Source organism: Engystomops pustulosus, chromosome 3, assembly GCF_040894005.1.
Source record: "Engystomops pustulosus chromosome 3, aEngPut4.maternal, whole genome shotgun sequence".
Taxonomy (NCBI): Eukaryota; Metazoa; Chordata; class Amphibia; order Anura; family Leptodactylidae; genus Engystomops; species Engystomops pustulosus.
The window spans coordinates 130,815,857-130,831,412 of record NC_092413.1 but is presented as its reverse complement, the minus strand read 5'-3'; the positions used below and the strand labels follow the sequence as shown (position 1 = coordinate 130,831,412).

Genomic DNA, 15,556 nt, shown 5'->3' with positions numbered 1-15,556 from the left:
GACTTGCTGTGCACAGAGCTATTTTAAAGTGACAGCTCTACCTGGGACTATTTTCTGCTTTATTGGTGTCCTCGGTGCTGGTATCAATGAAAACTGTGACTGAGCAGGGAGTATAAATCACATTTCTGTGTTGGCACTTTGCGATAAATAAGCGGGTCTTTGTTGTAGTTTGGGCACTCGGTTTCTAAAAGGTTCGCCATCACTGCCCTAGGGGGTCTAAAAAATAGTGAAACTAAAAATAAAAAAAGTTTTAAAAAACCTAAAAATTCAAATCGCCCATTTTTCCCTAGAACTGATATGAATACAGTAAAAATCATTAACTGATTAGATATAGGCGCAAATGCGTTTATTTCACCATTTTCACTGCTTCCTAGTACACGACATGGAATATTCAATACCATCACTATGAAGTGCAATTTGTTACGCAGAAAACAAGCCATCACACAGCTCTTTACGTGTAAAAATAAAAAAAAAGTTGTAGATTTTTGAAGATGGGGAGTGAAAAATGGAAATGAAAAAAACAAAGGGCCAGGTTGTTAAGGGGTTAAAGAAGAGTGGATCCTGCCAGAGGGGGCGCACTCCAGGATGTCAGTATGCTTGGTTTACTATCCTTGATCCTAGTGGTAGATGTCCTTTTACAGTAATCACATTTTTTGTCCTGTAAAAGGTATAAGGATTGTTTTTTTTCTGCTGTGTATATACAGTGTACATGTTACTAAATGCTTGTAAATGTTGTTTCAGTGCTGACGATTTGGCAAGTGACTTCAGCCTTCAAGGAATCCCTGTCCAGTCTTTACACGGTAATAGAGAACAATGTGATCGGGAGCAAGCACTGGATGATTTTAAGAAGGGTGAGTTACATTAAACCCGATTTACTGATATCAGACATAAGACACTTTTATCATGATCCGTTCTCTTGATGTATAAAATGAGTACTATAACCTTTCCATCTGTATAAATGAAAGTATGAGCTTGTTTTTCCATCACAATAATTTACAATAAACTACAAACCCATGACATGTTTTTCCTGTAACATTATTTTACTTTTTAAGATGTATATAATGAACTCTTAATGTGTTACAATATTAGCCACATTTTTTTTTAAATTTATTTTCTTAAGGGAAAGTAAGAATATTAATAGCTACCGATTTAGCTTCCCGTGGTTTGGATGTCCATGATATTACCCATGTCTTCAACTTTGATTTTCCTCGTAACATTGAAGAATATGTCCACAGAGTTGGTCGGACAGGACGGGCAGGGTTAGTATTTGTTAACTTGAATTATTGATAACTAGCTGTAGATCCCGTCACTGCCCGGGATAGGAAATACATGCTCTTAGCTATAACAAAATAGAATGGGTTAACAAAAAATATTTTATATGCATCTATCTCTCTCTGACCTCCTCTGCCACAAAATTCTATTGTAATGCAAATGCTTAGTGAAAGGCATATTTACAATGTAAGTGTGATGGGCGCTCTTTGTGAAATTTTCAGAGACGGACTCTAATACAGAAGCCGTATGTTCACAATATACTGTAGTACAATTGCATTGCAGTATATTGTATGAGTGATCAGACACTGTAGGGTTAAATTACCTTAGGAGGTCTGAAATAATAGTAAAATAAAAATTAAAAAATAGAAAAATTTAAATCGCCCCCTTTCCCTATAAAACATTTAAAAATACGTAAAATCAGAAACCTGTTGGGTATCTCCAAGTCCCAAAATGACCAATCTATCATAATATAAAAAATATTATTCCCGACGGTGAACCCAAATGCCTAAATCGCCACTATTTTGCAACACTTAAAAAAAAAATTTAAACTTTTTATCAAAAGGCTGTACATGAAAACGTCAGCTTGTTCCACAAAAAATTACAGTCCTGTACACCATAGTATGAATTTGCTGTCAGAATATGGCAAAAATAAATTTATTTTTGACAAAAGATTTTTATTTTTTTTTATTATTAAAATATCATATCGACCCATATTTAAACAGGTTTTATTACAAGAGTGATACCAACTAATAAAGGTGAGGTGTTGGAATTTGGAATTTTTTTCCAGCTTCCATGTACAATGAACAAAATAAAAATGATGCCACTAGAAAATTTGTCCCGCAGATAAGCCCTCCTAGGTCTCTGTAAATGGAAAATAAAAAAGATATGGCTTGTGGAAAAAGGGAAGTAAAAAAACAGAAATACAAAACTGTAAAATTGCCCGATAATGAAATTATTTAAAAAAAAAAAAACTATCCTATCAACTCTCGCATGTCATGAGTAAAGTAAAAATTGTTTTGATATGTAGAGTTTCCAAAGATATCATCATTTACAGCAGCTCATAACAGAACTGCAACAGTTCTGGACCTTCAGGCATCAATGAGCATCTGTGTAAGCATGTCCGTTTAATTCCGGTTGCTCTGTGTGTGGGCTGGATGCTACAGACTTGGATACATCAAATTTGCTTGTGTGTGAGTGGACGAAGTCATTCAAATTCTGATATTTCATTTAATATTTATTGGGCAACTAGTTACAGGGAACCTACCTCCACTAATCTACCTATAAAGCTATATTGGGTGGTAGGTAAATCTATAGGACGTGAGGATAGCCATTTTAAGGACTAATCCTCACGTCCCCGCACTTTTTAAATAACTTTTACTATCTGAATATGTACATTTTCTAAAGAGGCTAATGGGATGTGGAGTAGCCATAGCTGAGGCTACACGGTGCGGGTACTCCACGCCCCAGTAGCCTCTTCGATCCTCCTACCCAAAATCTGTGGCACGCAGCTACTCACACGCATGCGCAGAACAGTAGGCCCAATTAGAAGCATACATAGGGAAAAAGATATTCCTTTTATACATGGGGATTGTTTACCAGTATGTACAGTGTATCAATTGTCACCCAAAAATGTAACACCAGCTCCAGCTATGCTCTTACATTTACCTTTTTAGTCGCTCAGGTGAGTCCATAACATTGGTGTCTAGGAAGGACTGGAGAGTTGCAGGAGAGCTGATAACCATTTTGGAGCGGGCAAACCAAGTAAGTTTATATTTTGTATCCACTTTTGTTCTGGCCACAACAGAACAAAGTCTGCCTTTAAATGTATGAAAGTCTTGTTTTTTTTACACACTTGTAATTTGTAGCTTCAGTAAATAACAGAAAAGAATCTATGCAATTCACCAATGGTGTGAACTTGACCTTCCCTGTTGATTTTGCTCTTTACGGACATTCTCCACATAAAATAGGTTGTTGCAGGAAAAAGAGCTGTGGATAGCTAAACAGGTGGAGACTCCGAGCCCACATATTAGAGGGAAGGAGCAAAATGCCTATTCTAGTCTGTGGTAACGCAATGATGTCATTGCCTCGCCAACACAGGAGGTCTTACTCCAGACTAAAGGAGTGCCTGCCACTCAGAGGCATTTTTCAACCTGCAGTGCAAGGGTAAACTTTGTAAAAAAGAAACTATTCAAAAAAAAAATGAGTGTAAAAAAGTGAGCACATGTCAAAAAGAAGGGAAGCATTAAGAGAAAAAAGTATGGCCACTTGGGCTCATATATCAGATATAGCTCCCCTGTAAAGTCCAGGAATCTGCTTGTTTCAAGTTATTTTGGATATAAAGGAAGGAGGGCCCCATAAGGAATTTTGCATTGGGACCCAGAGGACTCTAGTTACTCCATTGATTCTGTACTAATATATGTTTTATTAGGACATTCCACAGGAGCTGATGGATATGGCCGAGAGGTATGACCAGTTTAAGAAGAAGAAAGAGAGTGAGAGAGACCTGCTTCCCCGTAAAGGCCGATGGCGTGACAGCTAATAGTCAGGTTTGACAGTCATATTTTTATAGACGTAGAAGTGTTTGTACACCAAACTGTTTTGTTTGTAAAATTTAACAAAATGGAATACCATGTAGTCCCGAGTATAGGCTGAGGTACCCAATTTTGCCACTAAAAACTGGAATACTTATTTAATCATTTAAGCCTAGGGTGGGAAATGCAGTAACTACACTTTAATTAAATGTCAGCAGTAGAGCGCCCTTTTAACCCCTTAAGAACGCAGCCATTTTTTAGCTTAAGGCTCAGCCCCATTTTTTGTATTCTGACATGTGTCGCTTTATATGGTTATAACTTTTGAAAACTGTTACTTATCAAAACGATTCTAAGATTGTTTTCTCTCTACATTTTGTACTTCATTTTAGTGGTAAATTGTGGCTGATAATTCTTGCCTATTTTACAAAAAAAGGCAGATAGATTTACCACCTAAATAAGTTTCTGAATAACATTTCCCTGATGTCTACTTTACATTTTCATAATTTTGAAATGTCTGGATAATTTATTTTGATGTCACGCGGCCTACAAATCAAACATAGGTTTTCTATATTTTGAATATAGTGCTCATAGCATACAGCAGCCAAACATCAAGCTGAAAGTGAGAGGGTTAATCCAAACACAGGGAGATTATATGTGAGCTGATGCAGCCTCCATAGATGCACTGTACAGGCTGGACCCCCTACTCCCAAACACAGTATTAAAAATTATCACTAATGACTGTTAAGCTTTAAGGATGCAGCTAATCTACACCTTTAGGACACAGCCCAATTTTTAGGATCTGCCTTGTGTCACTATATGCGTTAAAATGATTTAAAGGAAACCTACCACTTGAAGTATACCGGGCACCAGCTCAGCGTGAGCTGGTGCCGGAGCTTATTTTTGTTAGTGTTTTTTAAACCGCGGTGTCACGGTTTAAAACGTTTTTTAAACTTTGTAGCCGGCGCAGGGAGGTACGCGCTCGGCGCTTACCGTGCGCGCGGCTACATAGGAAGTGAAGGAGAGCCGCGCGCATGGTAAGCGCCGAGCGCGTACCTGCCTGCGCCGGCTATAAAGTTTAAAAAGTGTTTTATACCGCGGTTTAAAACACTAACAAAAATAAGCTCCGGCACCAGCTCACCCTGAGCTGGTGCCCGGTATTTCCATCAGAAACCTGCCACTTCAAGTGGTAGGTTTCCTTTAAAGGGAACCTGTCTCCAGGGACTTCATTTTCACTAAAGACAGCGTAACTAGCACCTGGTCCATAAACCAACTGCTCCCCCTCCTCTCTGTGATTTTCCTGTCTCATTAATAGAAGTGTAAATTGGTTTCCTCTATCCATTCAATAGAATATTAAAAGAGCTGTGTATGGGCTTGTTTTCTGCGTAACAAATTGCACTTCATAGTGATGGTATTTAATATTCTATGCTGTATACTTGGAAGCGGGAAAAAAATTCTGAATGCAGCGAAAATGATGAAAAACACATTTGCGCCATTTCTTGTGGGCTTGGATTTTACGCTTTTCACGGTGTGCCCCAAATGACATGTCTGCTTCATTCAATGGGTTAATACGATCAAGGGAATCCCAAATTTGTATAGGATTCATAATGTTTTCATACATTTACAAAAATTAAAATCTCCTGTAAAAAAAAAAAAAAAAAAAACATTTTGCCGTCTTTTGGCGCTAATAACTTTAGCTGTGGGTGGTGTAATTTTTTTGGCGACTTTTCATGGCATTTTCAATGCTTCTATTTTTAGAATTGTACGACCTCTTTATCACTTTTTATTGAATTTTTTTATATTTTTCAAAGTGGCAAAAAATGCCATTTGCTAATTTGGGAGCTATTTTCCGTTAAGGGGTTAAACACATTTTTGGCCGTGGCGATACCTAATGTGTTTATGATTTTTACTGTTTATTTATATGACTACTAGGGAAAGGGGGGTGATTTGAATTTTTAGTTTTTTTAATATAATTTTTTATTTTTCATATTTTTCAGACTCACTAGGGTACTTTAACCCTAGGTGTTCTGATTGATCCTACCATATATTGCCATATGTAATATGTAGCCTTTTTCAGTGACACGTGGCCACCGGAGAGTTAAGTTAAATCCTCGGCTCCTACACGGCCAGGTGCAGTAGCCTGAAGGCTGAGAGATTGTCACAAACTGAACTCCCTCCTCCTCCCCCTGTGTGAGTTGTGCCTCGTGTCTCCAGTCAGCACAGGTATCATCCCGGGGCTCAGTACCAGGAGAGGTGACCCGGCCATCAACTCCACAAACTCCCCTGCAGCTCCTGATAGTTGTGAGGGGGAAAGGCAGCACAGACAGAGGCTACATCGCTGCTGTCTTGTGTGATGTCCCAGCAGCTGCCACCTCTACACTGTCCATCCCCACAGCAGGGATGAGGGAGGACAACCACTCCCATCATACAGTGAGTAATGTCCGTGTACTGTATGATAGACAGTCATCAGGGCTTGTATGTCAGTTTTGTGACGTACAAGACCTAAAATAATCGCAACCCTTGCAAATCGCCAGACATTGCAATTATTTTGCTCCTCATGAAGGAGATGCAGACAGCGGCGCCTGCGACTCGCTATAACCTGTGAACTTTCATGACTGCAGGTTACTAAGCATTTCTACACCTGTCTGATTGTAACCGATCTATTACAATGTGCGATTTGCACACAGTAATAGATGATGTGGAAAATCCCCATATACTGCCATACTGTAGTATTGAATTATATGGCAGGATCAATCAGACAACCTAGGGTTAAAGTACCCTAGAAGTTAAATAATTATATATATTTGTTAAACTATAAATATCACAAAATTATGTGTTTTTTTTTTTTTGTTTTTTTTTTGTCAAGGTGACACACCACCCGAGTTATGCTCGTTTTTTTTGGCAAATTTTGACACACCTAGCTCAAAAGGTTGCCCATCACTGGCCTTGGGGAAACTGAAATTGTGTACAGCAGGACTTATATTTGTGAAATGCAGCATTTTTGTTCATCACAGGATAACAAACACTGACACCTAATGGACACACAGGGGCATGAAATGTAGCTGGATTACCCTGTTTCCCCTAAAATAGGACATCCCCCGAAAATAATACCTAGTAGAATTTTGTTCAAGCTTAGAAATATAAGGTCTCCCCTGAAAATAAGACCTAGTGGCAGCCATTGCAGAAGCTCCCCCACGTCATACATTAGTATTAGTAAATCTTTTAGATACCACAAGAGGTTGTGACATGCGGGAAGAAATCATGGGATAAAATCTCTGACTGTTGCGATGCAAATGTGATCCAAGCAGCTAGATGTACAAGATGTGCTGACAAGAAGGGGATCATTTAAGGAAAGTGCTATGGCTAAACATGAGAAATAGGGGCCAATGATTCCAATAGAAATGGAGTGACAGGAAATTCTGCATGAAATAAGTTTGGAGAGTTATAAGGATGTTTGAAGTTGATTTTTCTGTCCAACATTAAATGTGAATTATTTTTTCATGGAAATATAAAACCTAGTGCCTGTTTAGGAGCAAAAATTAATATAAGACACTGTCTTATTTTCGGGGAAACAGTGTAGTAAAAACAGGAAAGGCAAAAAGAGGGAATATGACATTTAAATGGTGACATGACGGTGAATAGGGTTATAAATGGGGAGAGATGTGGGGAAGTAATATAAAATATATTATATCTATCTATATGTCCATCTCTCTCTCTTTCTATGGGGGGAGATTTATCATTAGGCAGGATTTTGAGCAGTTGTCTATGTGTTAGACTGGCAGGTTTCCAACAGTTGAATTTATAGTCCGGTGTATGTGCAGTGCTAAATGCCTTCTGATGGGACTATCGAATAGACTGCACCAGTCGCTCTTATGTTTAACATCTGCTCAATTTCTGCCTTTTTGCGATGTTTTTGCACAGGAAATTCTCAGATACCTCAAACATAAAATTGAGCAAAAACTCCCCCCTGTAGTAGCAATGGACCCACATACACACCTATGTGGTGTAGTTTTGTGATTAAATTAGTGTTCTTTTGAAGATTCTCTGTAGATAAATGTGGTATTGCACACTCTGTGGTGTATTTTTTCCACCATTGCATGACTTTAGAGTTGTGCTTTTTTTCTCGCTAAAAAGCCCCAAAAACAATATTTGCGCAAAAATTTGCGACATTCCTATGTCAAGAAGCTACATAGGACTAATGATAAATCTCCCCCTATATATCTTTGTCCTATTCTCCCTTTTTGCCTTTCTCTGTTTTACTAATCCAGCTACATTTCATGCCCCCGTGTGTCCATTAGGTGTCAGTGTTGTACACCTTGCAGCCTCCTGCTGCCTACCTCACTCCACTCCTTCTTAAATCATCACCAATACTGTCTTCCCACGACAGCCAGAATGTCACCCCTAGGCCTGGCTGTGGCGAGTAAATATAATCTGTTCTACCTTCTTCTTTCTATTTATCACTTCCATATAATGGTAATATAAATTGTTCATCAAGTCCCCCCCTTCCCCAATCATCTTTTTCTGTATCTGGATTATATAAAACATTTAAGGGCACTATATTACATTTCAATAGCAAACATTGCCTGTGATCTGATCCTTAATGTAATAATGTCTTTGGAACACCCAGCAACATTTGTAACTATTTTTCAGTGACTCCTTTGTATTAGGCTACATTCACACAATGTATGGCGGGCATACATCGGCACTGGGGAGAGGAGGGGGTGAGCACGGCTCACCCTTGTTCCTCTCCATAGCAATTTATGGAGCACGGCACCGTATTCCGTGTAAAGATAGGACATGTCCTATCTTTCTCCTGGCCACATTAAGGTGCCACATGTGTGGCAGGTGTGAGTGCAATTGAGAAGTTCTCTTTCTCCATGGTCCCCTCCTGTCGATCCATTCTGTGTACTGATTCCTGACACTGTTTTTTTTGTGTCAAGCTCTGTACCCAAAGCAGAGCACCCACAGGATAGGACCCAGGAGCTGTAAGTACTTGTCAACTGTACTGCACAGCTCACGGGTCCTCTCCTGCTCCTGTCACAATTCTGCTCCAGAATCTGATACCGCTGCATACATCCAGCACTGGACACAGAGCAAAGCGGCACATGGAGGAGAGAAGAAGCTGCAGTGTCTTGCAGGGAGGAGAAGAGGAGCCAGAAAAGGATTTTTTTTTTTTTTGTCTGCTCTGTGGTCTCCAATATTAGTTTTATGTTGGGTATGCTTTCCAGTATTGTCTTTTGTGGAGTCTTCCGTAGTATCTGCTTTGGGGGGGTCTTTTAGTATTTTAAGCCTGCTATGTAATCTCCAGTACTATTATCTGCTCTGGGGTCTGCATTATTATTGGCTGCTGTGGATGCAGTATTTGATTCCTGGGTTGGTGTTTATTACTGTACTGGGCTATATATAATTCCTGGAGTGGTATTTTGTGCTGTACTGTGGTTGTTGGTGCATTTATGATGCTGGTATCTGATTTCCCCCTCAAGATTGAACAGTATGACAGTATGGTCCCTGGACCAATAAATGTTTCACACCCCTGGCCTAAATCTTTAGATCGGGAGAGGACATTTTGAAATTTGTATAATTTATTATATGTTTGTGGAGTAAAGTTGCTCCATTTTATCACAACTCCGACTCCACAGTCCTGATTATGATAGAGGCTTTATAAGAGAAAGAAATGCTCACTGTATATCCCAGCAATATGCATAGCATCTGTCAAACGGTATATGTAGCTGGTGGCCAGCATTATGTTGACTATCAAACAACAAAGAATTCAGCATTTCGTAAAATCCTTGTACTTGAAAGTCCATTAACCCCATAGCGCAATAAGATGTACCCTTACGTCTTGCGCATGGGGGGGGGGGGAGTATGAAGAGGGCTCACAGGATGAGTCCTCTTCATACTCTTCAAAATGAACCAAACGCCCGTCGCTAACACCCGCGATCGGTGCTAACACCGATCGCGGGTGTTAGCGACGGGCGTTTGGTTCATGGTGTAAACCCTTTGCTGGCGGCATTTACGAGCCAGGGGCACGTGGGTGCCACCATCTTGGCTACGATCGTTGCTCCCTGTGATATCGGTCCGTTGCCATGACAGCCTAGGGTCACACAGAGATCAGAGGCCATCATGTTTTAGGCTATCTATTACAATGTGTGATTTGCACGTTATAATAGAGGGTGTGCCAAATGCCCATATAATGCCATACTGTAGTATGGCAGTATATGATAGGATCAATCAGACAACCTAGGTTAAAAGTACCCTAGGGAGTCTGAAAAATAGTAAAAAAATTTTAAAAAGGGGGAAAAAAATGTATTTTAAACCCTAAAAATTCAAATCATTTAAATTTTCTGTAGAAGTCATATAAATAAACAGTAAAAATCATAAACATATTAGGTATCGCAGCGTCCCAAAATGCCCGATCTATCATTGCGCAATGTATCCATATTCTAGACTTATTACACCACAATTTTTGGTCTGATGAATTTACTTATGTTGGGATTTAATAAAGAAGTTTATTTTTTAGCCCTGTACTTTGACACACTACTCTCTTCTTGCGGTTTTGTATGGAGTGTGGGCGCAGAGAGTTCAGCACTGAAGTCAAGCTCTCCCCATCTCAGAATGACCCTTTTTTGCTGTGATTGACATCATTTACTCTTTTGTAGCTGGTTATGATGTCCCCAAATGCAGGGTTGTCAATTAAAGTGAAGAGGAAGACTTAAACTTAAGTACTAAAATCTCCACCTCTGAATTGATTTGTAAAATGGTTGCATAAATTCTTAAAGTAAATTTTTTGGATAAGGTCACCATACTGGATGATGAAAGAAACCTGATCTGAAAGGTATGTATATGCTTGACTGGTGGTGGTAGTTTTTAGGTTATATTTGCTCCATTTAATGTTGAAACCTGCTCCAACTTAAGCTGTCCAAGAATTTTTAAAATGTGGCAAGGTGCAGCCTTTGTGGAAAAACAAATCGATCAGTCACCTGAGAAATCGTGATTCTTTATTGCATAAAATTTTTCCAATTATTTGCCTAACTGTGAATGTATCTGTTAAAATCGGTGGACAACCGCCAACAATATTGCTAATAAAGTTTTCTGTGTTGAGCAAGTACTGACCCCTCTCTCCTGAAAATATGAAAAGGAATCTTAATAAGCCTCCTATCTCACCTTTTCTTTTTTAAGTCAAATCTTTTATAGCTTTAACAACTTTTATGTAAATACATAAACCACTCCAACCCTTCCTACCCTCCACTCAGAGACAATATGCAATCTTAAACATAGTTTTAAATTTTTTCACCACAATTTGTGCAGTAGTGCAATTGTAGGAATACGGTCAGGTGGCCTGCCCTGTGCTCCTAGCTTCACTAGCGGTTTACCCCACCATGAAACTTCAGCAGTTGTTGGGAAGCAGATCGGCTACAAGATTTCCCCAGCCTTTCACCTCCAAGAAATATAACCACGGGTTTGGTACTGCCAACCCACCTGGATCCTTTGCCCTCTGTAAAATTTCTAGTCTAATTCTGGCAGGTTTTTTACCCTATATAAGTGCCCTAAACCGCCTTTGTATTTTATTAAACGCACATACTGATATCCATGTTGGGGGATTGTGGAAAATATATAAAAATTGAGACATAAGCACCATTTTGCATAGATTTTTTCCTACCCATCACCAATAAAGGGAGATGGCACCAAGCATCCACCTTGGTTGTCGCTCTCTAGCAATGAGTCTAAGTTGAGGGATACATTGTTAAGCACCCAAGGCAAAATGATGCCTAGGTTCTTAAATGTAGTGACTGACTGAATCCAACGCAGGTCTAAATCAGCTGGCATAGGGTCTAATGGCATCAACATATACAGGCAGTTCCCTTCTTAAGAACACCCAACTTACAGACAACCTCTAGTTACAAACAGACCTCTGGATGTTGGCAATTTACTGTACTTTAGCCGGAGGAAATCCACGCAAGCACGGAGAACACACAAACTCTTTGCAGATGTTGACCTGGATAGTGCTAGCCACTGAGTCACCCCATGCTGCCCAATTATAAACTATACCGTTCGAACTTGCACACAAATTCAACTACAGAGCAAACTTACAGAACCTACCTTGTACGTAACCCGGGGACTGCCTGTATTTGTTCCAATTAATGGACAGGCCGAAGTATCTCCCATATTCAATTAGCAGACTCCCAATCATGGCAAGGGACCTCACTATATCTCCCACAAACCGTAACCATAGAGGAGCCCTGGATATCTGGGGAGGAGCCGAGGACCACTGGCTCATTGTAACGAATCTGCAGTAACCATGCAGCCACGGGTCTGACGAAGAGCCAGGGCTGTCATATCAGCCAATCAGCTTCCCAGTACACAGTTTGGAATATTAAATAGTCACTAGGAAGTACAATTTTTTTTACACAGAAAACAGGCTTTTATACAGCTCTTTATGCAGAAAAATAAGTTATGGAATTTTGAAAGTGGGAAGTGGAAAAATTCTTTCCTTACAATCATTCCATACCCGAGAACGGAAGTAGTCATGGCCAAAAGTTTTGAGAATTATACAAATGTTAAATCTACTGGATCCGGTTTTATAATGGCAATTTGCATATACTCCAGAATGTTATAAAGAGTGATCATTTTCTAGGCAACTTTGTAATTAATTGCTGTTAAGATGAACTTTTCCCCCAAAACACATTTCAACTTCATTGCAGGCCTGCCTTAAAAGGAGCATCATTTCAGTGATTAATCTCCAGCCCTGTCCTCATCAACACCCACACCTGTGTTAATGGAGCAATTTGTCATGATTAAGTAAGAATCGCACCACTGGACACTTTAAAAGGAGGCTGTTGCTTGGCATCATTGTTTCTTTTCTGTTAACCATGATTATCTCTAAAGAAACACGTGCAGTCATCATTGCACTGCACAAAACTGGCCTAACAGGGAAGAGTATCGCAGCTAGAAAGATTGCACCTCAGCCAACAATCTATCGCATAATCAAGGAATTCAAGGAGAGAGGTTCCATTGTTGCCAAAAAAGCTCGAGGGCGCCCAAGAAGGACCAGCAAGCGCCAGGACCGTCTCTTAAAGGTGTTTCATCTTCGGGATCGGGTTACCAGTAGTGCAGAGCTTGCTCAGGAATGGCAGCAGGCAGGTGTGAGTGCATCTGCACGCACTGTGAGGCGGAGACTCTTGGAGCAAGGCCTGGTGTCAAGGAGGGCAGCAGAGAAGCCACTTCTCTCCAGAAAAACCATCAGGGACAGACTGATATTCTGCAAAAGGTACAGGGAGTGGACTGCTGAGGACTGGGGTAAAGTCATTTCTCTGATGAATCCCCTTTCCGATTGTTTGGAAAACAGCTTGTACGGAGAAGACAAGGTGAGCGATACCACTAGTCTTGTCTCATGCCAACTGTAAATCATCCTGCAACCATTCATGTGTGGGGTTGCTTCTCAGCCAAGGGAATCGGCTCTCACAGTCTTGCCTAAAAACACTTCCATGAATAAAGAATGGTACCAGAATGTCCTCCAAGAGCAACTTCTCCCAACCGTCCAAGAACAGTTTGGTGATCAACAATGCCTTTTCCAGCATGATGGAGCACCTTGCCATAAAGCAAAGGTGATAACTAATTGGCTCAGGGAACAAAACATAGAGATTTTGGGTCCATGGCCTGGAAACTCCCCAGTTCTTAATCCCATTGAGAACTTGTGATCAATCATCAAGAGACGGGTGGACAAACATAAACCAACAAATTGTGACAAAATGCAAGCATTGATTGTGCAAGAATGGACTGCTATCAGTCAGGATTTGGTCCCGAAGTTCATTGAGAGCTGCCAGGGAGAATTGCAGAGGTCCTGAAGAAGAAGGGCCAACACTGCAAATATTGACTTGCTGCATTAACTCATTCTAACTGTCTGTTACTCATAATATGATTGCACTTGTATTTCTGTATGTGATAAAAACATCTGCAAACACACATAAAAAACAGAGGGCAACAGATCATGTGAAAATATAATACATGTGTCTTCTCAAAACTTTTGGCCACGACAGTAGAGGCCGCAAGGTCCCTCTGGCACCTCAAAGAAGTTGTGCAGCTTTGGGGATGAGAGGGAATGGGAAGGGTGGATTATTACCACCTCAGAGGTGATTCAGTGCAACAATTTAAAGCCCCTGTTTTGCAGTAGATCTGAGTACAATGTGTCTACAGAAGTAAGAATTTATTAATTCTGCAGTTGACACCTTCTGGTCTGGATTCCTTTATCAGGTTCTGAACTAAATCAGTCCTGAAAAGGGCACCAAGACCAGAGGCTGTTAATTACAGCCATAATTGCCCTTCCACTTAGAAGTGACCCCAGGATCACTGGAGGAAGGAAGACCACCATAAATATATGGCATCTCTGCAAAAAGGTGCTGTATATTTATGTGGACTGGTCATAAAGGGGGTAAAGGTAACCTGCCACAAGCTTTTACCCACTAAACTACCCCCACTATGGTAGGACATGACCAGTGGTGTAATAGCTGGAGGGACTGAGTTTGGTATGTGTGAAAAGGCTTTTATTTCCTTTTCAACATTTCTCCATGGCCCCAGAATCCTGTTGTCAACCATTACGCATTCCCTTTGGTAAAGTAGATATAGGCGGGTTGAAAGCTGCATCACATTAGCAGCTATCCTTCTTATTTACTAATAATATCGTTTATAGGATTTGTCTGACAATGACCAGCTTACACTGTCACATAGCTTTATATATGCTGAGAATTAATAGTTGTTTTACATTTGTTTTTTTTTTGTACCAAAATGGCTGTTCTGTAAGCTAAGTGTTTCAGAAGTAATAATCACATTTTGGATGAGTTTTAAACGTTCATGAAGATTCTGGTAAGACTAATTCTTAATTCACAAGTCCGTTTTACTACTAACCACACACGCATCGCCTCAATTAAATGATACGTGTTGGACTTCCTTTATTTTGATGCATTTTCATGACCTGGGAAAGTTAGAGTCTGAAAATTACAGACAGCACACGGTTGCCATTTTGTTTTATTTGATCCAACCTACTGCATTTTATGGTAATTTTACCTTAAAAGTAATTATTGATGAAGCACAGAGAAAACATATCCATAACATCAGTAGGATTGTGTGTTGCTGTAAAGAACTGACATGTCACGAAGACTTAACTCCTATACAGGTGATACTCCCCTAACTAACCTTTTGTTCTCTTCTTTTTTTTTTTTTTTGCAGTTTGAAAGAAATGACATTTCTATGAAAACTGACATGCCTTTTATTGATAAAAAAAAAGTAATCTGGTTTATTAAACAGTTTGTTTTATTTTATGATTTCTGTTCACATAAAACCTTTATTTTGATAGTATTTAACCCCCTGTTTCCAGCAAGTTGAAAAAGATGCCATAATTTCATAACACATCATTGTTGTGCAGCAACTGTGTGAATAAAGTTTGTTACATCTGGACAAATTGTTTTGTTTTTTATGTGCAAAAACAAATGGGTCCAAAGCAGTAGAGAGCCCTGCGCCATTGGGAAGGTAATTTGGTAAATGGCTTTTTGGGGGCCAGCCAGTTGCTGTGTTTTTTTCGGGGAAAAAGAAGAAATGCTCCGTTGTAATCCAGTGAATCAAGTGTTCTCAACAATACATGCAATGTTTTGACACTTGGTCTTTGAATTTACAGTGAACAAGCTTGATAAAGGCCGAGTGTCGAAACTTTGCACACTTAATTCACTGGATTACAATGGAGTACAATGGTCCTGCTTTTTCCT

At 39.8% G+C, this 15,556-nt stretch overlaps 1 protein-coding gene across 2 annotated transcripts in view; it reads left to right on the top strand.

Annotated features, from left to right (window-relative positions):
- The window catches only part of DDX43 (DEAD-box helicase 43), a 49,687-nt gene extending 34,432 nt beyond the window's left edge, over positions 1-15,255 (top strand). The window contains exons 13-17 of one of the 2 annotated variants that reach the window (XM_072142129.1): positions 742-851; positions 1,121-1,259; positions 2,946-3,033; positions 3,701-3,818; positions 15,024-15,255. In XM_072142129.1, coding sequence (XP_071998230.1) covers positions 742-851; positions 1,121-1,259; positions 2,946-3,033; positions 3,701-3,811 — 448 coding nt within the window. In that variant the 3' untranslated portion in view covers positions 3,812-3,818; positions 15,024-15,255. The remainder of the gene's footprint in view (positions 1-741; positions 852-1,120; positions 1,260-2,945; positions 3,034-3,700; positions 3,819-15,023) is intronic. The other variant, XM_072142128.1, reaches the window with a different exon arrangement.
- The last annotated feature ends 301 nt before the right edge of the window (positions 15,256-15,556 follow it).